Source organism: Glycine soja, chromosome 3 (assembly GCF_004193775.1).
Source record: "Glycine soja cultivar W05 chromosome 3, ASM419377v2, whole genome shotgun sequence".
NCBI classification, from domain to species: domain Eukaryota; kingdom Viridiplantae; phylum Streptophyta; class Magnoliopsida; order Fabales; family Fabaceae; genus Glycine; species Glycine soja.
Window position 1 is genome coordinate 29,679,855 of NC_041004.1, and position 26,864 is coordinate 29,706,718.

At 36.8% G+C, this 26,864-nt stretch overlaps 1 protein-coding gene across 2 annotated transcripts in view; it reads right to left on the reverse strand.

Moving 5' to 3' along the window:
• Window positions 1-26,042, reverse strand: part of LOC114406395 — a 28,649-nt gene extending 2,607 nt beyond the window's left edge. Inside the window, exons 1-16 of one of the 2 annotated variants that reach the window (XM_028369087.1) lie at window positions 25,740-26,042; window positions 25,285-25,366; window positions 25,055-25,132; window positions 24,916-24,975; window positions 24,719-24,823; window positions 20,900-21,010; window positions 12,990-13,031; window positions 12,490-12,603; window positions 12,231-12,385; window positions 11,343-11,479; window positions 11,161-11,267; window positions 11,026-11,068; window positions 10,809-10,900; window positions 7,837-7,885; window positions 6,923-6,993; window positions 6,373-6,492 (exon numbers count right to left, since the gene is read on the reverse strand). In XM_028369087.1, the coding sequence (XP_028224888.1) occupies window positions 6,373-6,492; window positions 6,923-6,993; window positions 7,837-7,885; window positions 10,809-10,900; window positions 11,026-11,068; window positions 11,161-11,267; window positions 11,343-11,479; window positions 12,231-12,385; window positions 12,490-12,603; window positions 12,990-13,031; window positions 20,900-21,010; window positions 24,719-24,823; window positions 24,916-24,975; window positions 25,055-25,132; window positions 25,285-25,366; window positions 25,740-25,759 (1,386 nt within the window). In that variant the 5' untranslated portion in view covers window positions 25,760-26,042. Of the gene's footprint in view, window positions 1-6,372; window positions 6,493-6,922; window positions 6,994-7,836; window positions 7,886-10,808; window positions 10,901-11,025; window positions 11,069-11,160; window positions 11,268-11,342; window positions 11,480-12,230; window positions 12,386-12,489; window positions 12,604-12,989; window positions 13,032-20,899; window positions 21,011-24,718; window positions 24,824-24,915; window positions 24,976-25,054; window positions 25,133-25,284; window positions 25,367-25,459; window positions 25,714-25,739 lie in introns of those variants that run through there. The other variant, XM_028369086.1, reaches the window with a different exon arrangement.
• Window positions 26,043-26,864: the final 822 nt, after the last annotated feature.

Consider the following 26,864-nt stretch of genomic DNA (forward strand, 5'->3'; position numbering starts at 1 on the left):
GAGGGAGGATTGAACTTTAGAGAGTAAAGGAGCTAATACCAGTGATTTTCAAAGCAACAGTTAAGATTATGAAATAATATGTGCACATGAAATATTCTACTCCATTGATTTTTCGATCAACAGTTATAATACCACACTTTACTGCCAAAAATGCAGGAGTCAAATGCTAAAAACATTTTAGCAGGATTGCAAATAGCAAGATGATCATTTTGCTGAAGATTATGGATACAAAAATAATTTATACCACATGCATAAATGCACAAAAAAAAAACTAGAAGTGACTAACTAGCTTCCACTAGAAGCTAGAGGAGACTCCAGTTGAATTGCAGCTCCTTAAATACTCTAATACCCCCCCCCCCCCCCCCCCCCCCCCCTCTCAAACTCAATGAGGTTGAAACTAGGACATTGAGTTTGGATCTCAAGAAAAGAAATCTGGTTGGAGATAGAGCTTTGGTCAAGGTATCTGCCCACTGAACAAAGAAAATATCGATTTCCATGTGCTTTGTCCTGGAGTGAAGAACAGGGTTATGAGTGATGGCAACAGCACTTTGATTGTCACAGAAGATTGCTGGAGTAGTGAAAGGAACAGATAGTTCAGTCAGCAGAGTTTGAATCCACACTACTTCAGCTGTGGCTTGCGCTAGACTTTGATACTCAGCCTCAGTACTTGATCTTGCAACAATCTGTTGTTTCTTAAAATAAGATTAGGGCCAAAATAAATAGCAGCTCCTGAAGTAGATCTGCGATCATCAGGGTCAGAAGCCCAGTCTGCATCACAAAGGACCTTAATGGGAATGGGAATTCCAGGAGTAGCAGCTTTGAGAAGTAGGCCACGGTGTAAAGAGCCTTTGAGATACCTGAGAATTCTTTTCACTGCTGTCCAGTGAGATTCAAGAGGGTTGGCCATGAATTGACAGACTTTGTTTACAGCAAAACTTACTTCAGGTCTGGTTATAGTGGAGTATTGAAGAGCTCCAACTACTGATCAAGAGTAGGATCTGAGAAGAGGTCTGCTCCTGTTTTAGTAAGCTTGCATCCAGAAACCATTGGGGAAGCAATAGATTGAGCCTCAGCCATTTTAGTTTTCTGTAGGAGATCTCTTATATATTTGCCTTGAGTTAGAAGAATAGAGCCATCAGTTAGGGTCTTGACTTCAACTTCCAAAAAATAATCCAGTTTCCCAAGTTGTTTAAGGGGAAAATTAGAGTGAAGTTTGACAGTGAACTGCTGGACTAAGTTGACAGAACTGCTGGTGATTATAATATCATCAACATACACCAATAGAAAGATGATATGAGAGGTATCTTTGAAGTCAAAAAGAGATGGATCACACTTGCTTGCAGAAAAGCCAAGATGCAAGAGTGTAGATTTTAGTCTATCAAACCACTGTCTTGGTTCTTGTTTAAGCCCATATAGAGGCCTTACTCAATTTACAAACAAGAGAAAGATCGGGATTTTCAAATCCAGGAGGCTACTGCATATAGATGGTTTCCTCTAGAAAGCCATTTAGGAAGGCATTGTTAACAGCAAGTTGAAAATGTTCCCACTTATTGGTAAGGGCCAAGGTGAGAATCAACCTTACTTTAACAGGTTTGATAACAGGGGAAAAGGTTTCATTGAAATTAGAACTAGCCACTTGATGAAATCTTTTTGCTAACAGTCTAGCTTTGTATTTATTAACAGTCCCATCTGCATTTTCTTTGACCGTGAATACCCATTTGCAACCCACTGCTTTCCTATTGGGTGGAAGAGAAAGCAAATCCCAGGTCTTGTTATTCATCAGTGCCTCATATTATTGTTTCATTGCATTAAACCATTTTGAATCAACCAAAGCCTGCTTTACAGATTTGGGTTCACAGTGAGCAAGTAACAAGGTTGGATTAAGTCTTGGTAAATGAATTCCAGACTTTGATCTGGTCTGCATAGGATGAGAATTTACTGTAGGAACAGTCTCCAATGCTGCACTGTGAGATACTTCAGAGGGAGACAAATCTGATGACTGAGGAGAATTGTCTTGCACAGAAGTGGATCCAGCATCAATAGTAGGACTAAGAACCTCAGATGCAACAGTAGGACTAGACTCAGCATGGACAGAAGAACTAGAACCAGAATTTCAATCAGCTGTAGGATTAACATAAGTAGGACTAGCAACAGAATTGCTAGAGGGGGGAAGAGGAGAACTAGGTTGAGGAACAATAGGGATGGAGGGAATAAAAGAGATGGGGTTATTAGGATGTGAATCAGATTTAGAGGAAGACAAAAACAGATCTGAATAAGGAAATTTGACTTCATTGAAAACAACATCCTTAGAGAGAAAGAGCTTGCCAGTAAGAGAAAGGCATTTGTAACCCTTATGAGATATGGAATACTCAAGAAACACACACTCATGAGACCTAAATTCAAGCTTGTGATGATTGTAAGGTCTAAGGAAAGGGAAACAGGAGCAACCAAAGGCTTTAAGAAAGATATAATCTGGATTTTTGTTGAACAAGACAGTATAGGGGACATTAAAATGCAAAGAAGCAGTAGGCAATCTATTTATCAAGTATACTGCTGTAGTGAAGGAAAAATCCCAGAACTTGAGAGGCAGGGAAGCTTGTTTAAGAAGAGTGAGTCCTAATTCCACAATACATCTGTGTTTCCTTTCCACTACACCATTTAGGTGATGAGTGTGAGGACATATCAATCTATGAGTGATACCTTGGCTTGCTAAAAAATTAGTTAGAGGTCTGAACTCCCCTCCCCAGTCTGTTTGAACACTCTTAATTTTGGAGTCAAACTGAAGTTCAGCCATTAGCTTGAACTGTTGAAAAATGGTGAAGGTTTCTGATTTATGTTTAGGCAAATAGATCCAGGTGAACCTAGAATAGGCATCAACAAAGGTTATGTAATAGTAAAAACCATTTTTGGAAGGAATGTAGGCAGGACCCCATAGATCGCTGTATATTAGTTCCAAAGGTTTATTATAAACTGTTTCAGATAATGAGGCAGGTAATCTGTGAACCAACACAGCAAGCAGTACAAAATTCAAAGACATTTTTATTAGAGATTGGTATCTTACAATGATTAAGAACAAGTCTCAAAACATTAGAACCAGGATGGCTCAGTCAGGTGCCAAAGAGTTTGAGAGCCTGTGCTAGTACATGCACTATCAACAGAAGTGGTTTTTACAGCAGAATTGAGAGTATTTACATCAGAACAGACATTGGTTACAGAATTTAAAACAAAGCAAGAGGCTGAACTGGCAGGAATTGAGCCTTGGAGATGAAAATTTGGGAAGACATATAAACCATCAGGTCCAAGGGAGCCTTTAAGCAAGATCTCATTGGCTCCCTGTGATTTGACAAGACAATAATTAGGACGAAATTCAAAATATTCACCATTGTCTAGAGCAAATTTACTGACACTGATAAGATTTTTTGTTATAGAAGGCACATGAAGCAGCTGATTCAAGTACAGAGACACTTTAGAATTAATAGGAGAAATAAAAGTGGAAGAACCAGTGGAATGAATGGGCAAACCTTGTCCATTACCAATATAAATTTGGTCTGGACCTTCAACGAGACTGAGTTGCTGTATGTTCTGTGATTCCCCTGTCACATGAAATGAGGCACCTGAATCTGATATCCAAGTTGTAGGAGTACTGGTCTGAAAATTAGAGTTGGAGTTTGCAATCATTGCACTTGGAGACTGTTGATTCTGATTCTTTTGCATTGATCTGTTCTGTGTTGTCCGTTCCAGTAACAGCATTCCCACTTTTATTATCACTTCCGGTACTGGCAGGGGCAATAACAATGTTATTAACCGATCAAAACTTTAATACAACCTTTTCTGATCCCGCAGGAGGGGGAGACCCCATCTTATACCAGCATCTCTTTCGGTTCTTCGGTCATCCAGAGGTGTATATTCCCATTCTGCCTGGATCCGGTATCATGAGTCATATTGTTTTGACTTTTTCGGGAAAACCGGTCTTCGGGTATCTAGGCATGGTTTATGCCATGATCAGTATAGGTGTTCTTGGATTTCTTGTTTGGAGTAAACCAGAAAAATATAGGTAAAGCCGGATCTAAATGTTGGCTAGGTAAGCGTCCTGTAGGAGGAGTAGTTATAAACCCCGTAGACCATCCGCATGGGGGTGGTGAAGGGAGGGCCCCAATTGGTAGAAAAACCCTGCAACTCCTTGGGGTTTTCCTGCACTTGGAAGAAGAAGTAGAAAAAGGAAGAAATATAGTGATAATTTGATTCTTCCTCATCGTACTAAATAGTAGAGAAAATAGAAATTGTTTCTTCGTCTTTACAAGAAAAAGGAGTAATTAACTGTGACACGCTCGCTAAAAAAAATCCTTTTGTAGCGAATCATTTATTAAGAAAAATAAATAAAATTAACACAAAAGCGGAAAAAGATATAATAATAACATGTCGGAGACAGCGGGGCAGTCATTACACCATTCGTGCAGGTCGCTACTTATGCGACACGGAATTTCACTACCTTAGGACATTTAAAGTTACTGCTGTCGTTTACCGGGGCTCCCACGACCACAACTGCCACCACCACCCCCACGATGGCCACCACTATTAAAATTTCTACAACCAGACGAATCATACTGTTGCGAGGACTTGTTCGGCGCTGCATAAGAGTCAGAACCAAATGATGAAGAGGAGTTAGGATTCACCTGAGTAAGGTTGATCGAAGGCAATTCAGAAGTGTGTTTTCGAAACTTCAGCAATCGAGCTTCGTGAGCTAGCAATAATGCTTCAACTTCTTCAATAGGTAGCAGTTGAAATTTACTCTCTATAGCTAAGATTACTGAATGATAGTCTTGCGGAAGTCCTTCAAGAATAGCATCAATGTGTTCCTGAAGAGAAACTGGACTTCTGACAGAAGCAAGTGCATCGGGAATGGCTTTGAAACTCGCACATGGACTTATCTTCGAGAATCGTAGTGCACAACTCAGTTCGAAGTTGCCTTGCTCTGGCTCGTGTCTGTTTGTACTTTGTCGAAATAATCATGGATCTGTTCCCAAACCTCATAAGAATGAACGCATCCAATGATCCAAGATAAGATCGATGTGGACAGAGTCGATTGCAACCAGGCAAGAAGAACCTGGTCTTGTTGTTCCCACGACTCATATGCGGGATTCTCAATTCCTGCATTGCGATATGCTTCAGTAAGGAATCGTAAGGGAATTTGCAGATTTGCGACAAACCTTTAAAGTTTGTGCAACTTGATGACAGGTTCAATTTTCTGTCACCAAAGAAGAAAATTTGAATCATCAAGCTTCTGTGAGATCAAATTCGGAAAAGCAGAAGCGGAAGAAGAGATAGAGTTTGTTGCCATTGATGATCGATAAGCTCTAAATACCATCATAGAGTTTCTAGACTAAGAGAATTGGGAGAGAGGGAGAGAGAGGGAGAGAGGGAGAGAGAGAGAGAGAGAGAAGAAGTAAAATATCATTTATTGACTCAATGAACTTCAGGTTTACAAACAGTATATATAGACAATTCTGTTCGTCTCTAACAGAATTGGCTAACAACTAACTAACTACTTACAATTGACTAGCTTCTACTAGAATTAACTAACTAGCTTCCACTAAAAGCTAGAGGAGACTGTAGTTGAATAACTGCAGCTCCTTATAATACTCTAATAATTAATAATAAAAATAAAGTAAAACTGTACCTTACAAAACCATAAAATAAAATTTATAATGATAACAGTAATAATACAGTGATAAACTCATATTGGTGTTACAGGAAATGTGGAACTAGAGGTAGATAATTACGCAATTCAATCTTGTATTCCTTTTGAGCCCAGACATGGAAATGAGGTGCAGAATCTTGATCAGCAAGATGATGCATAGAACCATGAAAATGTTTCTCATATACAATATCTGATGGGCAGAGGCATATTCAACTATCTCAGCGATATGGGTAAGCAGACCTAGTTGCACCGTGCCACAGCCAATATTGGCAGAAAACGGATGTGAATGATAGATCCTAGTATCTATATTGAAGCTATTTCATGTTCAGATGAAGATAAGTGGAATGGTGCCATGGGTTAACAGATTGAGTCTCTTCATGGGAATTAGACACGAGAAGTTACTGCTTCCCCCAGCTTCTCTTATTCTAGAGCTTGAGTAGAAGTAGTGAAGATTGCATTCTTACTTATTGAGCTAGAGCAGCAGATTTACCGAGTTAGGCAGAGAGATTTCCACTCTAGGTATTCCAATCACATTTGTTTGCATAAGTTGTTATATGACTTGAACAAGCTTTCTAGGAAGTGGTATAAATGATTTTATACATTTATGATTGGTAATTTATCCATTAATAGCGCTTATGTAGTTAATTGTACTACTAGAAGTTTGAATAACATACCGATAATTCCTTTGAGAATTTCTCATCAACTACTGTAGCTTCAGTACCATTAATCTTAATTTGATATCCTGATCGTCTTAAGAATAGAGTTGCTTGTTCCCAATTCTCGGAAGAATCCCTCTGTCAGAATTGATTAGGAAAAATGTAAGGATGCATATTAAGATGCAAGGAAAACATGGCATATTCTGTATGCTTGAGAAATGGTATTGAACACCGAATTAGAATATAAAACGAGAGAAGAGGCCAAGATTTTCAATATTAAAAAGGTTTAATGAGTTCATAAGCATGTGAAATGTCAAACCTATTTAACTGATATAGTTTCAGTTTATTTTCAAAGGAAATTTCCATCGTGCTAAGCGTGCAATTGAGTATTCTACCTATGCAATATTTGAAATTTTGCATTATGTCAGAGATGAACTCAGCAGGTTCATGAGATATATTGTATTGCTCTGAGAACTCTTCTTAATGTACATGAACCAGGTAGATTATGCATAAATGTAATGAATAAGATCTAACCATAAAAGGATTTTCCAAATCAAACCAGACCTACCAAAAGTAGAACACTGAATGTGGCTTCTCCTTTAGACAGATTTGTGCCAATCTCATGTTTCATTTCTGAGTCTACAAAGTCAATCGACAGAACATTATGATTAGAAAACATTAAAGGAGGAAATACTAAAATAATACAACAGACAAATATTATACCACACTTGCTTGAATATAAAGCAATTTTATTAACAAGAGTTGGTGACTATGACAGCCAAATATCCTCCTCCATATAAACAAGGCAGATTCCATATAACAATGGTGAGTTATACCCACTATTAACAATAAAAAAACTTCGTACCCCATTGCCCGGAGGCTCTTCGCTATGCGAAGGTATGGGGGAGGGATATTGTACGCAGCCTTACCCTTGCATATGCAAAGAGGCTGTTTCCGGACCCACTATTAACAATAACTTATGTAAAATGCGATTTTCAGGGATCCAATTGTTGAATTATAATTATATATTACCTAGAAGATCCGTGCCAAATCTTGTAAAAATTGAGCAATAATAAGAAGATAATCAAAATTTAAAAATTGAACGATCGTGGGAGATTGTTAAAGGGCCAAAATACAAAAGGCTGGTAGGGTGTAATCAGATATATGCCTTGAAATATTGATCTAATGGTACACTAGTTCAGTATAAAACCAAGATGAGGGTGAAGGGATACACTCAAACATACCCTAGGATTTTCTCATTCAAAATTCAAACAAAAAATAATCAACTCCCAATTTAACTGTTCAAGTTCTAAGCAGAAAAAGCGATAACCAAGTGAACCAATTTTTTAAATATTTTTCAACAATCATTATTTAGAAGCAGTAATCTAATTTAGGCCATCAAAATATTATTTAGCATCAAATAGATGAAAAAAGTGCCAAATTAGAGTTGAGTCTTCTAGATTCAGCAGCAAATAAACTTACCACACGTTATTTTGTTCTGATCATTAGCAAAAAGCTTCACCAGTTCCCCCTAACAAAGAACAAATTTGACAAAGTCAGGAAAAAATTCACCTGAACAGGAGATATATCTGTCATTTTCTACAATATATTTGTGTAAAGAAGACCAAATTCAAATATATCAAATCTTGAATGATCCATAATTAAATTCATAGAGTAGACTATTAAATTTATGCTCAAAAGGAGGAAAATAGAAGTCAAGGGAACACCTTTAAAGTTTATACTAAACAACTTAGACCTGTGGAAAAATTTCATTTTACTCCTTGTCTTATTCAATTTAGGTCATTTGCAGTCGCCAAAGTATCAAAAGCCCTCATTATATTGAAATTATCCTCACAACACCCTGATTTTATTTTATGGTATGTCAAATTGTTGTTAGAAGAAACAACGAATTTGTAAAGAAATAACATCAATTGGACCAGACAAATGTTTAAGGATACCTATGCACAAGGGTTTACAAAGATTTCTAAACATAAATTGGTCCACAACCACATCTCAATGTGCTTGCCTCAGCAAGGTCAGAAATTGACTATAACAATAACTGAGAAGGAAATATGAAGATGCATATATCTATGAGCTCAGACAGAGAAGGAGCTACTGAATAGTAATTAGGGGTGGGAATGCCAGGCCAGGCCAGGCTTTAAAAGGCCTGAGTCTAGCCTACGATGAATTTTTGAGGCCTAAGCCTGGCCTATAGCCTATCAAAGACTTTTATTTTGACTCGGCCTGACCTTTTTAAAAGCCTAGCCTGGCCTGATAGCATTTTTAAAAGCCTTTTTATATTTGTTTGCTTTGGGATAGAAAAACGTAATAGGAAAGTTAATGGAAAAGGAAACGTTAATCAGAATAGGAAAGCCAATAAAAATAATGAGTAATATAAAGGGGCACATGACTCATACCTAAATTATAATTAAAGTCTTACTTGATTATAGGAATGGAAGTTATGGAGCAGTAACGTGTAATCAAAGTTTGTTGGTTTCATAAAAAAATTAATTGTACCCAAAAAATAATATAAGTATAAATTGGTACCAAAAAGTAATATATATATATAGGCCGGCCTATCAGACTTATAAGACTTTTTAACAAGCTTAAGCCTGGTCTATTTAATTTAATAGGCTTTTAAAAAAGTCTGAGCCTAACCTTTTAATTAAATAGGCCAGTTCAGGCCAGACTTTATGTAGGCCCCTGTAGGCCGGCCTGGCCTATTCCCATCCCTAATAGTAATAGTTTCCTTTATTAATACTTTAATAGTTTAGCACATAAAATAAAAATTACTTCAAAGTTCAAACATATATTCCACATTTTACTTTTGCAAACTGATAGAGAAGTCTTATCTGGCTAGCATATCCTAAATTAAAATTGTAAAATAAGATAAACTAATGGATATTTGTGTGTAAACCATGTGTTAGAGTACACAGCAAATGCTCCTTTATATAGATTAATTATAGGAGACATTGTTCCTACAATTTTGATAAGATAATAAATCCATCAGCCTAAGAAAATTCAAAGCATGTTCCAATCTTAAAACCAAGATTTGGAAGCTTTGAATGAACAGAAGACCCATAATTATTCAAACTTGAAAATAGGAAATAGTGGCAGAAACGCACAACCAGTGTAGACAAAAGTCACCGAGAAACACACTGGAAATGTACAGCTACAAAGGCAACTAGAAAGTTTTTCGCTCAAAAATGAGTGGCGAGCTGAAGGTGGTTGCCGGAAAACACTCTAAAAAAGAGACGGTGGCAAGATGGGCGACAAAAATTCTTTGCAAGTAGGTGGCGGTGGCAAACCACTGTCTAAAATTCTCACAAGAACCCGAATCAGCCATGAGAATGCAAGAAAATGACAAACAAACAGTACCTGCAACAAAGGAAAGAAGCTGGAAAACAAACAAGTTACAAAAGAGAGACCACGTCAAATGAGGTCAGAATGGCCCCAGACTGCAGTGGTAGGTGTGCGAGGAAGGGACGTCGCCAAAGGTGGAAGCATGCTGGCAAAGGCACCGTCAGGCACCTTCACGCGTCCGAGAATAGTGATGCGTGAGTGCTGTTTGGCTTGTCAAGGAAAGAGCGCATGAAATGCCGGATGGGGAAGCGGTTGTCGGAAACATGTAGATCAGCGATCCAAACTGTGGGGTCGTTGATAGGAACGATAGTTGGACAGCAGCGGCTGTGGCCGAAAAATTCCCCGGAAAAGAAGGAAAATCTGTCGGGAATGATATTGCGAGGATAAAGGTCCACCGGAAACCGGAAAAGTCACAACAGCTGATGGTGGCTGGAAATGTCGTCGGAAAAGGAGAAATGGATCGTCGGAAAAGGAGAAATGGATCGTCGAAAAGCGAAACCAGGTTGCTGGAATAACTGTGATGACTAGAAAGGTCCACTGGGGACGGGAGACAACTTTCGTTATTCCCTCAACCTAGCTCTAATACCATGTAAGAGAATGTGGGTTTGGGCCTAACTCAACCCCAAAAGCTAGCTCACGGGGTGAGGGTTACCCCATACTTATATATTCTTTGTCTTATTTCTAGGAAGTGCGGGACTTTGATTTTCCCAATATACTCCCTCACGCCCAACACTTTTGGGCTTGATGCATGGATAATATATTGGGTGACCCGTTTAATGGATCTAGGATAGGTTTTGATACCATGTAAAATAAGATAAACATAGGGATATTTGTGTGTAAACCGTGTGTTAGAGTACACAATGGATGCTCCTTTATATAGATTAATTACAACTAATTATAGGAGATATTGTTCCTATAATTCTGATATGATAATAAAGATATAATCTGAAATTGATCTTATTTTGATTCTCAACAAAAATAATATAACTCAATGCAATTATAGCATCCATAGATATGGTCATAAGTATGTCATGAAACGTACACAACATATATATGATAGACCATGCATTTATAACTAATTTATGTCAAACCTGACGGCCTTTATCATCCATTGGAATACATTCAACTGCTATCAATTTATCAACATCATCAGCTGTAACAACATACTCTGGATTTGTAGCTCCTGATATAAGAAAAACATACAAAAAGGCAAATATCATGTTGAACTTCTATCAGACCACTCCACTCAGAAAACAGGCATAAAATTATTAAAAAAAAGATACACTCAGAAGTTCAAGTCCAATCTACCTTCAATGTATTGTCTAGTGCCATCCTCAAGATGCCGAACCCACTGATGTGAAGCCAAGAATAATAGTGATATCAGAAATAGAAGAGGGAAATGGATGATATGATAAGTTAAATATTGATGGAAAGAATATTCACCTGAAACATACAAAGAGAAGTTCCACGGACTGGATATCCACATCCAAGAAGCTTTTCTCCAGGAATAGCATCACCAGAAACTTGAAAATTCTCAATGCCAGGGCCGTCTAGAAAAATGTCACTCATTAGTATAAAAGGATATACTTTCTATTATGTCTATTACAAAGAAAAACCTGAGTTACCCTCAGAAACAGAGGAAGCAGTCTCATCCAAATCAGGTGGATGTTGATAAAAGTTGCCATTGCCAAAATTTCTTTCCATGTTTTTGTCCTGCACTCCAATTTTATCAATTGATGCGTGTGGGAAAGAAGATATCCCCCTGCACAAATTGTTTTACGAATCAGTAGATATATCCAAACAAAATATGCCTCACATTATAAGCACAACTTGCATTTCTGGTAAACATTTCAGATATTCTTATAGATATATATCAGGAGCATATCAAGTGAGAAGAATGCTTATTGTGAAAGAATAACAAATCCTAACCATAAGATCATACATGTATGGTCAAGATGAAAACATAAAGTCATGTGACTTCTATAAATAGTTGTCACCTTAAAAAAAAACAAAAACTTCTAATCTTAACAATTCAAGTGAGATCAAATAGTCAAGTCTATGGTTGCCTAATTCTTGCTGTACTGCATGTATTAGGTCACCATAGCTTTGCATAGTATGGTGCAAGGTTGTATATACAATAGTACCTCTAGTACTGTACTTAACATTATATATAATATAATCATATTTTTGTTGATAAAAAAAAAGTTGGTTCCTCTCATCTATTGTGTGTGTGAATGTGTGTTTGTCAAAAATTGAAAGAGCAGATAGATAAATGTTAATGCATAAAATAGAAGCAAATATTTCCCATCATATTAGATCAAACCACCAGTGGAAATTTCTTGACCATTTTTTCATTTCTGTTTTCAAACTGCGAATGGAATTAACTAGATCATGAGATGACCATGTGGGTTTTCAGAATGTGAAAGTATAGTTCAAACTTCAAGATGTAATATACTAATGATGGATAAAGTGTATTCACTTGCAAAAAACAGAAGTGGCTAAACAGTACCGACCTATCAGCGTTAGAAGTCTGCTGATAGTTGAATGTTTTTAATCCCCAGTTTACATCAGAATGAAGAGCTGGGTGCATATATCCTGCAACATTGCTCATTGGTTGATGGCTTTGTTCATTCCCAATAAGATTTTGCTGGGGGAAGTTATGCTGAAACTGAATATATAGTCAAAATGTAATTAATGAGGATGAAGGATAATCTATGATGATGAACACAATTTGAATACAAAGCATGAAAGAAGATTACATGCCAACAGTACCATGAAATCATTATGAGTGTGACTTGTCAAATTTCCAGAACCTGGACTTTCAACAACGTGATTACCATTATCAGCACGGCTTTCTAGAACAGAAGTTAACTCTCCCATTCTATCCTGTCCAAAAAAGTAGTCATTGATTTTTTAAATAATCAATCAACAATTGACTGCAATAATGACTAATCAAATAGAGACTTCACTTAAAAAAAAAACAAAAAGAAGCATAAACCAAAACAAGGTATAATATTAAAATGAATAACTTAATGGAAGACTAAATGAGAACACAGTAAAAACAACCTATAACAACACACAGGCATGTAAAGAAACCTCTGGGGATGAAGACTACCAAAAACTTATGAAGCAAGGAACATGTAATGAACATGTGACATCATAATTTTCAGTTAGATGTTTAACACCACTAGTTTCACAGATTTGGCAAAGATAGTGATTGAAATTAAAATGATGAACGACACAAGTGACTCATCAGAAGTGTAGAAACTTACATGTGAACTTCGAATCCTCCATTGTAATTGATCATGTAAATGCTGGACAAGGACCAATACAAAACTTTAGAATATCTACAAAATATTTAGAGGAAGAGAATGATGTGTAATATATTAAAATCATTTATGTTAATTTAGGGATAATTTTGTTTCCATATTTTAAGGAATTGTGCCTTGACGGTAACCTTATCTTATGCTTAAGAATTTTATCATAGTCTTGTTTGGCTAAATTTCTTAGTAAGCACTTATAAGAGAAGAAAATAAAAAGACAAAATTAAATTAAGCTTTGCTCATTAGTTAAAACTAGCTTATTTATAAATTGAAAAAAAAAAAACTTTTGGAGATGTAAATGAGAGAGATTCTGTAAAAGTTGAAGTGCATAAATTAATTTTAGCTTATGTATTTTAGCTTCTTATTTTCTTCTCCTGTAAGTAGTTTTTGAGAAGTTTATCTAAACAAGGCCCAATTTTTATCAAATCATTTTGTTCCTTTATTGTGGTTATTCAGTTGTGTCTGTCCCAACTTTTTTTGTGCTTCTCTTTGCCTTAAAAGGAGATGCTAGACTGAACACAATTATAAAGAAGTTCTAAAAACTAAAAGTAGCCTTTTATAAAAAGAAAAGTAAAAAAGTAGAGCTTCCACAAAAGCTAATTGTATGAGTTTCTACCTCTAAGAAGGAGAAGCAAAAATAAAAGACTGAGTCAAACATTACCTTAATTAAGAATAGAACTCTAGTATTAATATGACTTATGTCTGAAGAAATGTAATATGATATGAGACGAGATATGAATTGTTATCAATGATTTGAATTGCTAGTATACAGCAGTATATAATTTGTCTTGGCTCCTAACATAATCATTGTTCAAACTGCAAATGAGGACACCAAATTGTGTTTTTATTTCATTATGAAATTTTTTGAAAAGCAGAGTCTCAGGCCAAATTTAAATAAAAATGACCAAGTACAATGGAAGTAATCATCAAGAAGGTAACTGACTCAGGCTGGTGGCAAACGGGCAAAGACATTCCCAGAAGGATGTCATGACAAATTAAGATCAGATCAAATCGAGATACAATTTGTTGGATTTTCTCTCCATCGTTAACAAATAAATAGTGGAATCCACCTATTATAAAACCTGATACTGCACTAGCATATTAAATTCTGAAGCAAACAGCTCTTCACTACACCAACTATGTATGAACAACCCATGGATCAATGATTCAGTCTCTAAGGATCATTCAACCATAATCCATGTCCTTGAATTTGTTGTCAACTCAAACAAAAAATGGCATTCAAGGGCCACTTCACATTTCTTGTAACTAGTGACATGAGTGCAGGACATAGCAAAGATCAATGCATTATGATGTATAACCTATCATATATGTGAGTGTATACTCTGTAAGTTAACTCTACTAGTTAGAGTTAATCCTTAGTCAGTTAGTACAGCTGTCAGTTAGTTAGAATAGTTAGTTAGAGTATCTGCTCTATATATATCAGATTGTACACAGACTAATTGGCCAATTGTAATTTCTCTTTCTGATATCAATAATATCAGTTTATCAACATGGTATTCAGAGCTTTCTGATCCATTTTCATGGCTTCCCGCAAATGGTGGTCAGATTCCGTTCAACACCAGCGAGACTCTGGTGAACGGTACTCCAACTCCAGTCACTTCTATACCGATGAATCAAGATATTCCTCCTTCATCAATTTCTACAACAATTTTTTCACAACAAATCACGGAAAAGCTCAATGATAAGAAATTCTTGTTGTGGCAACAGCAAATTGAGCAAGCGATCATTGCGCTTGGCCTCAATAGTTTCATAGCTAGTCCTCAAATCCTTGTGTGATACCTTTCTAATGTTGACCGCGATCTCGATTGCGTTAATCCTCAGTTCTCAATGTGGCAAAAGCAAGACAAATTTTTTCTTGTTTGGCTTCAGTCCATACTTTCAAGCTCGAGGCTTGCTCGAGTTCTTGGATCATCACATTCATACCAAGTTTGGGATAAAATCCACACTTATTTTCATCATCAGACTCGAACAAAGGCACGACAACTTCAATCAGAACTTCATCACACCTATCTCAATAGTCGTCCTATTTCGGAATTTCTGGTTAAGATCAAGACAATTTATTGATGATCTCACTTTAGTAGGAGATGCTGCAACCTATCACGAGCACATGGATTCAATCCTTGAAGGTCTTCCTAAGGATTTTGATTCTGTTATTGCTTTCACAAAGAGTCGTCTTCCACATATTTCAATCGAAGAGGAGGAAGGTTTAATTCTTGTGCAAGAAGTGTGACTTCAAAAGTATTCAAACTCAGCTTGTTGAGCAACTCATTTGCATGGCAACAGTGAATCTCACTCACGGAAACTCTTCACAGTCGATGTCAGAAGTTAACTCTAGCTCCAATTCCTCTTCTAATACCAATTCTGATTCTTGGGTTTCTGGTGGTCGTAATAATCGAGGTGGAGGAGGCCTCAATCACGGTGGTGGTCGTAGTGGTGGCCACAGTGGTTGGAGTTCGGTTCAATGTCAAGTGTGTTTTAAGAACAATCACACTGCCTTCACTTGTTACAATAGATACAATCCACAACATCAAGCCTCAATGGCAATAATGGTAATGGTAATCTCTAACTGGTCTCAAAACCAGAATTAGAATTGGAACAACTCCCCTGGTTCTAATTGGAACTCACAGCAGCAAAACAATACTATAACAATGTTTTACTGGAATGTTGTGTATGACCACACAACCTTTATTTATAATGAGTAAATAGGATCAATATTGATTACATAAGATCAGTCTAATAATGAGTAATAATGACTATGTCACTAATTACTATCTAATCTTAAGGAAGGGAATATTATGTAATTTTAACACTCCTCCTCAAGCTCGAGCATATGTCATGAATCGAGCTTGTTACAAATGTTGTCCACTTGCTAGAAAGTAAAGGCGGTCCGAAAATAAGACCAGCATGACTCTCGCTGATGATGCATTAGGCGTCCGTGCGTGAACTTCATGCGCCAGGGCCTTGCGTTGGGCCACGTGCGGCAGTGTTTTGAGTTGGCTAAGGACGTGGACGACGTGATGGTCTTTGGTAAGGTCGCTGGAAAAGCTTAAAAAGGTCGCTGGAAAGAGACGAAGCACGACGGTGCGGTTGCTGGACTGTGGATCAGCCAAACAGCGGCAAAACAAAGCTAAACAACAGCCAAATAGTATTAAAAGCAGTCAAACAGTACTCAAACAGGGTTGCCTGAAGTAGAGAAGGATGGCGAGAGGTTTGTCGGAAGAGGGCCCGCCGAAAATAAAACATGTCACACACTGAAACAGTGCAGGCACGTGTGGCAGAGGATTGGGTAGCGATCAGCGGAAAGAGGCTCTTCTAATCGGAGGGTCACACCAGCGAGAAGTCAGCACAGTGGCAGTGTAAGTGCACTTGCAGCATGCGCGTTATTGTTGATGCGAAGGCACGCTGCGGCGGAAAGGGAAAAAAAAAAGAGAAAGAAAAACACTAAAAATCTGAGAAAGTAATTGTGTAGATAGGTCACCGGAACTAGGTCCACCGAGGACATAGTAGGTCCCCGATGGATAACGACTTGCGTTATAACCTAAGCTCTAGATACCATATAACAGTGTTTTACTGGAATGTTGTATGTTGTGCATGACCACACAACCTTTATTTAAAATGAGTAAATAGGATCATTATTGATTGCATAGGATCAATCTAATAATGAGTAATAATGACTAAATCACTAATTACTATCTAATCATAAAGAAGAGAACATTATGCAATCTTAACATATATGAACTCCTCTCAATGGCAAGGCCAATCTCAGAATTTCTCATCTCCTTCGTGGCAAGGTCAATCTCAGAACTCTGGATCTCGTCCTCCACAAGCTATGGGTAGCCAATTCTGATGCTACTTCTTCCAGCACTTGGTTTTCGGATTCTGGAGCTTCATTTCATGTGACTTATTCTCAGAATATTCAGCAGAGTTCACCTTTTGAGGGTCTAGACCAAATCTTTATTGGTAATGGACAAGGTCTGAAAATTTCAGCTTCTGGACACTCTAATTTCCTTTCTCCTTATAATCTTAATATAATCTTGCTCTTAGAAATATGCTTCATGATCCTCAAATAACTAAGAACCTCATAAGTGTCAACAAATTTGCTCTTGACAATCGTGTTTTCCTTGGCTTTCATGCTAATCGTTGCTTTGTCAAATCTCAGGATTCCAATGAAATCCTTCTACAAGGAGATGTTGGACCTGATGGCTTTTCAGTTTCCTAGCCTCAAATTCTCCCCAGCTGTCTCTTCTTCAGCTGTTGTTGTTTCTCCTTGTATAAACACTGTTTCCACTTCTGATTGTAATAATAAAGTGCCCAATTCTGTGTATACTTAGCACCTTAGGCTAGGACACCCAAATTCCCAAGCTTTAAAGCTTGTTCTTAATCACTGTAATCAGAAATTTTCGGTTAAGGATGACCTGCCCTTTTGTTCTGCTTGTTGTATGGGCAAGATATATCGTTTACCTTGCCAATCTTCTCAAACTGCGTATAAATCTCCTTTGGAATTAATATAGAGTGATTTGTGGGGTCCATCTCCTATGATTTCACATTCTGGTTTCAGATAAAACATGTCCTTTGTTGATGCTAATACACATTTTACTTGGTTGTATTTGCTTAAAAATAAATCTGATGCCTTAACTGTTTTTAAACAGTTCAAATCAATGGTTGAATCGCAATTTGATAAGCATATTAAAGCACATCAAACAGATTGGGGGGGAGAGTTTTGTACTTTTTCCTCTTACCTTAATGAAGTAGGCATTCTTCATAGGCTTTCTTGTCCTCATACCCACCACTAAAATGGTGTGGTTGAAAACAAACAGACACACAATTGAACTTGGTTTATCTTTACTTAGCCATGCTTCCCTTCCTTTAATTTTTGGGATCATGCCTTTGTTACTGCAGTGTATCGGATTAATTGCTTGCCTTCAGCTCCTCTTAATTTTGACACACCTTATCATGTCTCGTTTCACACTTTTCCTGATTATAACTTTCTTAAGGTCTATGGCAGTGCTTGTTATCCCTTTTTGCGTCCCTATAAGGCCTTAAACAAGCTCCCAGAGATTGGTTTGAGAGGTTGAAGTCCACTTTGCTTCAGTTCGGGTTCACTGACAGAAAATGTGATCCTTCTCTGTTCACCTACAGTACTAAATCTGCTACTGTGTACATTCTGGTGTATGTGGATGACATTATCATCACTGGTAGTTCTCCTTCTATGGTGCAGTAGTTAGTTGACAAGCTCAATGGCACTTTTGCTCTAAAACAACTTGGTGCATTGGACTATTTTCTAGGAATTGAGGTTCATTCTCCATCCAATGGGTCTTTATTAATGACTCAATCAAAATATATCAGAGATCTTATGGTCAAAACCAACAAGATTGATTCTAAACCCATTTCCTCTCCTATGGCATTCTGATGCAAATTGTCCAAACATGGTTCTGATCCTATGCAGGATGGTTCTTTTTACAGGTCCATTGTTGCAGCTTTACAATATGTGGCAATGACTCATCCCAAGTTAAGCTACTCTGTAAATAAAAGCTTTTACAGGTCCATACCTATATACTTCTTTTCTTTTTTCAGGGTTCCCAAGAAGGTGGTGGATAAGCTAGTATGCTTACAGAGAAAATTCCTATGGGGAGGAGTTGCAGATCACAACAAGATAGCCTGGGTCAAATGGGACACAGTGTGTCTTCCAAAGGACAAAGGGGGGCTGGGGATAAAGGATGTAAACACTTTCAATCTTGCATTACTTGCAAAATGGAAGTGGCAATTATTCCAACATCAAGGGCAGTTGTGGGCTAGGGTATTGGAATCCAAATACGGTGGATGGAGGGGTCTAAATGAGGCACCTAGAACTAGCAGAGAATCCATATTGTGGAGGGATCTAATGATGGTGACCCATCATTCGGAGCATGGTGAAACACTATAAAGGAGCACAGTCTGGAGGGTTGGATGTGGTGATAGAATTAAGTTTTGGGAGGATAATTGGATAGGGGATAACGGAGCATTAAGAGCAAAATATCCTAAGTTGTACCTAATATCTAGTCAGCAAAATCAAACCATTCAGCAGTTGGGGGTACATAAAGACACAGGGTGGGAATGGCAGTTCACTTGGGGGAGACCACTGTTCGATAATGAGATAGCCATGACTGTTTCATTCCTAAAAGATGTGGAAAGCAAGCAAATTCAATCACAAAGGCCAGATGAGTGGGTGTGGATGGCAGATTCTAGCGGACACTTCTCAGCAAAAAGTGCCTACAATGTCATGAGGGGGGATTCATCAGAGGGGGCAGAAGATATAGTTTTTGAAGAATTGTGGAAGATAAAGGTACCAAATAAAATATTAGTTTTCGCATGGAGATTGTTCAGAGACAGACTTCCCACAAGAAGAAACCTTCATAGGCGACAAGTGGAGTTAAATGATAGGACATGTCTTTTCTGTAGTAGCATGGAGGAGGACACTGGACACCTGTTTTTTCTTTGCAGCAAAATCAACCCTGTTTGGTGGAAAACGTTATCTTGGGTGAACATTGTTGGTCCTCTTCCGCAAAACCCAAAATAACATTTCCTTCAACACATCTTTGGAGTGGCTCAGGGTGTAAGGGGCAACAGGTGGAGGTGGTGGTGGTTGGCTCTCACATGGTCGATATGGCAGCAGCGGAATAAGATACTCTTTTCCAATGACACATTTGATGCTAACAAAATTATGGACGATGTATCTTTTCTACTGTGGACGTGGCTGCGGAGTTTAGAGAAGGGATTTGAGACAAGTTACAACCACTCGGCGAGTAATCTTAGCTTAGGGTTTGTGTGTTAGCTGAGGATTGTATAGTGCATATTTGCAAAGTACAGGTCACTTGTAATCTAGTCTGTGGTCCATGTCTTGACTACATAAGTCTGACAATGGAACCATAGGTTTGTGGTATTAAAATGTAAAACTTGTATTGATTGTACCTCTGGTACTCAATTAATATATTATCTATTTTTGCTGAGAAAAAAAAAATAAGGTCCGCCAATTCATGTCTTCTCCTCTTGAGAGCCACTGGGCTCCTGTAAAAAAGGATTCTTAGGTATCTCAAAGGTCATCATCATGGATTGGTTCTTCATCCTGCTTCTCTTTATCACACTTTCTCCATTAGAGCATTCTGTGATGCTGATTGGGCTGCTGACCCTGATGACAGAAGATCTACTTCTGGAGCTGCAATTTATATTGGTCCAAATTTAGTTTCCTGGAGGTCTAGAAAGCAGACAGTGGTCTCTAGATCATGTACTGAGGCTGAGTACAGGAGCCTTGCAGGCTTGCAGCTGCTACAGCTGATATCCTGTGGATTCAGACTCTTCTTAGTGAACTAGCAGTTCCTCATCTTACTCCTATGGTGCATTGTGATAATTCCAGTGCTGGGCAGATGGCCCATAATCCAGTTCTTCATGCTAAGAATAAACATACGGAGTTGGATCTCTTCTTCATAAGAGAAAAGGTTCTTTCCAAGTTGATTATTCAACATATTCCTGGCTATGATCAGTGGGCTGATTTGCTCACCAAACCTTCGTCCTCTACTAGACTTTCTTTTCTAAGTTCCAAACTTAATGTTGCTGAGCTCCCTTTGGTTTCTCAGCCCCATTAATTTTGCGGGGGGGAGGGGGGGGGGGGGGGGGGGGGGGGGGGAGTGTATACTCTGTAAGTTAACTCTACTAGTTAGAGTTAACCCTTAGTTAGTCAGTACAACTGTCAGTTAGTTAGTTAGAGTATCTGTTCCATATATATCAGATTTTACACAGACTAATTGGCCAATTGTAATTTCTCTTTCTGATATCAACAATATACAAGACCACATATTTCATACCTTTACACAGCTGGATATTGAAGAGGCATTCATAACACGAGGCCAAAGGCCATATTCAGCGAGCAACCCCAGCATAGATGACATGAAGATGTATCTCTCATCATCTACAGCCTAGAAGTACATCAATAACAGCAACCAGAAGTCCATGAGTAAAGAAAAGTTATACACACACACACAGTATTAATAGATTTGGTATAATTAAGGAAATAATCTCAATCAATATATGACTTTAATTACATATTTTTGAGAAAATATCCTTTTTAAATGAATTGATAGTTTCCTTTATTATTTTAGATCTCTAATAGCAGATTTGGCTCAATTAAGTGAAAACTGAATGGAACATTTGAAGAAAGTTTCCTAGAATAAATCCGTGTTGTTTCTGACCCTGCAGTAATAAAAGGGAACTTGAGCAACAAATGTGAATAAAGTGATTCTGGCTTCCATTAGAAAACTAAGAAAATGATATGACTTTCATGTTCAGCTTGAAAGCTAATTCCATCATTCAATGATGCAAATCAGCATAAAAAACCTCAGGCATACTATTTCCCAGTAACTAGCATTGCCTGGCCGGGCAATCAGCCATAAACAGAAAAACAGTGTCATACTACCAGTAGTTAGATAACCAACTATGCTTAAAAGAAGATGGCTCAATTGTCTAAGAAGACGCATCAAACATATATTTGGCCTTGGACTGTTCACAGAAACTAATGATCCAGTGCCTAAAGGACTCTGGGGAAATTTAATTGTAAATATAAGACAAATGAAATAAAGAAGGTTTTGCTTTGTAGGATAGTAATTATAGCCATCAAAGATAAAAACCTTTAGAGGAGCATTAGCTCAAAGGGGGAGAACCATCAATGAACCACAGTGATCAAAACTTTGAAGCAGAGGAAGATAATGGAGAGTCAAGACATGAAAACAAAATATTCCATTTTTCAATCCCTTGACTCCCTTTATTACTATGCTTAACTTTTTTTATCATTGGCAGAAGGAGAACAATTATTTTTCCAGCCATTCTCCTTCAACTAGCATCCATTCATCATATCTCATCTCCATATAATATAATAATTAGCTTTATATTTTATTTGCCTTGACACAATTGTAAGGTTAATGCCTTGTGACTCGGAGGTCACAGATTCAAATCTTGGAAATTGGCTCTTCACTTCTAAAGGTAAGACCACATAGTACATACATCTATCTTCCCAAACCACACTAGGTAGGAGCCTCATGCATTATGTTGCACTATTTTATTTTATCTTATCGTACTTTAATTTTTTTTTCTATATGCCTTCATTTATCTTACTTTTACTTTGTTTATTTTATTTTATCTTAATCTTATCTTTCTTTTTTCTAAGCCTTCATAAATCTTGGTTTTATAACTTGTTTAGTTTAACATCATTTTTTAGAGGAATGAACTGTACTGCCTACACTATACTATACTACGACTTTGGTAAGCTTTAAACTATGATTAATTCCCTATATAATGACATACTTTTAAGTTTTTCTCTTATTATCCAGGAGTGATAGTATGAGTGCCCTGTACTCATTAACATCAGCCAGTCACACAATCTACTGTCTAATCTATGGACACTGGTGACGAATCATGGTTCTATCAGTGGGATTCTGGCAGTTATATTTTAATGTCATCCTGTCTCTTAGGTTGATCATAATGCTCAATGCCCAAAAACTGCATAATTTTTTCAAAAGGTTACAAGTCATTGACATCCCCAAAACTGCCCAAGATAGTTTTGCATAATTTTTGTAGCAAATTTTCAAGTTAATTTTTTAAAGTTACAAGTCATTATTTAATCTTTCAAAAATCTTAACTAAACTAGTTTTGTTTAAAATCTCATTATATTAGTCATTTAAAAGTTTTATCAGCAAAATAGTTGTTGGAAAGTTGCCTTAATTGTGGTCACCCCTAGCCTACCTTAGTTGTGGCCCCTTTGGGGTTGCCTTAATTGCAACCTCAAGGTTGGTGGTTTAGTCCCAAATTGACTAGACATATAACCTAAATAGAGCTTATAAAACTTGGGCAATCCTTGTTTTACAAGTTGGTTTTGTGGGGTTAAGTTAGGCCCTATGCCAAAATTTCAAAATGGTATAAGATTAAGAGCCTATCCTCGACCTATGGTTGACCACTTGTATTTGTCATGCTCCAGGTCGGTAGCCATGGGCATGAGGGGGAGTGTTGTGGCCTCCTTGCGGGTTGCGTTAATTGCAGCCTCAAGAGTACTGTCTAGTCTCACATCGACTAAAGATATGACTTAAATAGAGTTTATAATGCTTGGACAATTCTCACCTTGCAAGTTGGTTTTGTGGCGTTGAGTTATGTCCTAAGCCCAAATTCTAAGAATAGTCTCTATATTTAATTTATATTAAATTAGATCTTTAAAAACTTAAAACCATCATACTCATCATTATGGAAAGAGGGAGAGCCTTGACATTGCGAGCAGCCTTTGGGAACTTGGGTAAGTTAGTTTTTTATTCATCATTATGGACACAACTTTTGAAAAATTAATATAATAATAATTAGATCGTTATAAAACTATTTAATAGTCTTTTTTTGTAAAAAATATTATAGTGATGCATATAATATAATGAATATCATTTTGATTTTTATTTCTCTAATAAATGCTATCAAGAATATACTTGTTAATATTTTTAATTCAAAAACAGACCAACTTCAACATGACGTGTGATTGTGAGATGATAATAATAAACAACAAAATAAGGTGAGAGTGTAAAATTGGCAGCAATGGCTTGGCTTATAAGTCCCAAAACCCTAATTTATTGCTACAGCAGCTGCGTGAGATAGTGTGGGATACTGGAAGAGTAGCAAAGACGGGGAAAGAGAAAACGGCGTCTTTACTGTCATGGACGAGAAACCACTCCAGGAGCAGGATTATGGCCACTCTGTCAATCCGACTGCTTCACCAAACCTAGACGTGACAGTCTTGGTATAGTGGCACATGGCTGCTCCACACCGCTCCAGCATAATCATGCCAAAAACAGATCACAATTGACTACTATGGTCCTTTATCCATCGTTCAGGCCTAACAGGCTTTCACTTTTGTGAGTGTGTAATGTATAAATATATAATGATCAGTCCTAAGCAAATACCAATGGGTGTAAGCTTTTGGGATACTTCATAACTGAAATGCTATGATAATTAAATGGTTAAAATAATCATTAGGTCCCTATAGGTGACACTCATCAAGGAATCAGTGCCTATATGGAAAAAAAAAACGTACAGTTTAGTCGATATATGCCCTTGTTAGTACACATTGGTCCCTGCTGTAACTATGTTTCTTTAGTTTTAGCCCCTTAAATAATGAAGTTTTAGTCCCTATATGTCCTTACAGGAACTAAAAAGTTTTTTTTTTTTCATATAGGAACTGAATCCAAAATGAGTGTCACTGTAGGGACCAAATGGTTAGTTTAACCTGATTAAATCTTTCTTTATGTAAATTGTTTTTATATCAATTTTTCTTTCAATCTAACTCTTTCACGCATTTTAATAAAAAATTATAACTCACACCAACAGAAACAAAATAAGCATGCAAATTGCGAATATTAAGTTTAGCAAAGATTATTTTGGGTCCTTCCTAAAATGACCATTCCAATAATTCCAATAACACTAAGTCATCAGTCTATATCAACAACCTCAGTAGAGAGTAGAGACACCAGCTAACGACAATTGAGGTGAAGAACATTTCATCAACCAAATAACAAAAAGAGCCATAAAACTAGCAAAACAATAAAATAACAAAAAAGAAGGACAATAAAATACTGATATCATTATGAAACTAGACTTACTTTCAAATCATGAGCAAGTTTTAAATTTTCTTCAAGATAACCTTTTCTTTGAACCAAATCATTAGAAGCGGATGAGATGGCTTCATTTTGCTTCTCATCAACTGCCTAATAAAAAATGGAACATTCAAAGTTTAAAATTAATGTTATTTAAGTAAGATGCTAAAATATAACAATAACTTACAAAGACATTGACTAACCATTCTTAGTTCAGAGAATTGCCTCTCTAGTTTGCATTTCTCATTCAACAGCTGCAGTTCCTGCTGCCATTAGATTTAGTTAATTTCCTTAAAAGCTAAAGATGTAGATATTACTTTTATATACTTGTAAATTTCGTACCTTCATACAGGCAATGCCAATCTGTTCACGGAGGGAGAGGATCTCCTCTTCTTGCTCCCTTGCTCGTGAATAAAGTTCCTGCAAATGAACTTATAATCTGATGCAATTGTATGAAACACCTTGTATCTTTCAAAGAAAAAAATAAATGCAAGAATGCATAGTGATGCCTTCTAGCAACTTTTTCATGTACCAGAATGTCCTGTATAAAAAATACTGTTTTACTTTATTACCATGGTGTTTTGTTCCTGTATGTGATTCTGAGTATCATTGCTTTTGAAATTTCTTTGAGCCAGTTGTGTTTCATATTTGTTCCTACAATGCAAACATCAACAAATTTATTACATCACAATTTGAATATAACATGTTGCAAGTTTCAACATAGCTCAAGCAAAATACTGAACACACCCAAAGAATAAGCAAAACATCAGGGACCAAAATTTTCCAATAAAAAACACCACAATCACTATTCTTAAGATAGATCCCATATCCTCCAATAATTTATAAAATATATTCTCTTTTTATTGTTAAGAAAATGTCATTGAATATGCAAGACATTTGATGAGTCAAGATAGGTCATAAGAACATCTCCAATAAGGGTATTCTCTTAGCCTCAAGATCTGATCTTGCTAAGATCCATTATTGGAGCATTTTCTTGGATCTCCACGTGGAGATCCAGTTCTTCTACCTATTTCCTCTAAGGCCCATTTCCTCTCCCTATTTGCTGCAATAAGGCTCCGAGGAGCGGCGCGCGGAGGGAAGGGGCGCACGGAGAGGGGAGCGGCGGGCGGAGGGGGGTGGAGGTGGGTGGAGGAAGAAGGAAAGGGTGGGGGGAGGTTGAGGACCGGGAAAGAAAAAAGGGGACAGAGGGAGGAGAAAGTATCGGGGCGGAGAAGGAAGGGAAATAAAAAAAATGCTGATGGAGGAGACGGGGTGGGGGGACGCGTACGGGGAATAGATTTTTCAGTAGTAAACGTTGCTGGTCAATAATAGTTGTTTCAATGACGTTGGTTGAATTTTTTAAGTTTCCACACAATATAAATGTACTTGTAAATTTATTATTAGTCTGACTTTTGAAATAACTTTTCACATTACAATATTATAGTTGAATACTATAAATTAGAAGTCTTCTCAAATTGGATTTATGTAAACTCTCATTGAATCATAACAAAAAATATTGAGTTGAATTTGGGTGTTTTTCTTTTCAATTTCAACTCGATCAAGAATAAGTTAAGTCGAATTGAATGATCATTATCATATTATTTAAAAAAGATTCAAAAATAATTTTCTTACATTTTTTAGAATTTACAATATAATTACTTGCAATATAGTTACATAAAAAATTTAACCACCAATTTCAATGCACATATTAACTAAATCATAAAATCAAATTGAAAACAAGTAAACAATAAACATTTAATTTATAAAGCAAATAATACTAAATCAAATTTCTACCATAAAGCAAATAATAAACTGTCATGCAAACTTAGTGTAATCTTATAAAGTATACATAAGTATAAAATAAACTTAAAATCATCCCAAAAAGTAAATAATACTGCAAATAGAAACACTACAATATAGAGATAATGTTGAACAATTGCTCAACCAATCAACCTCACACATAGAAACACTACCAGCAAAAGAACAAAACCAATTATTATATTAATAATAAGTTTAAATTATGTTGTGTAAAAAAAATGCCAGAAAAGAAATCATATCATAAACTAAGTTAAAAATATTACCTTAAGAACTAATGGTCCTAATTCCCAATACTAACACTCTCAAGAATAGTCCCAACAATAGTAATATTTAA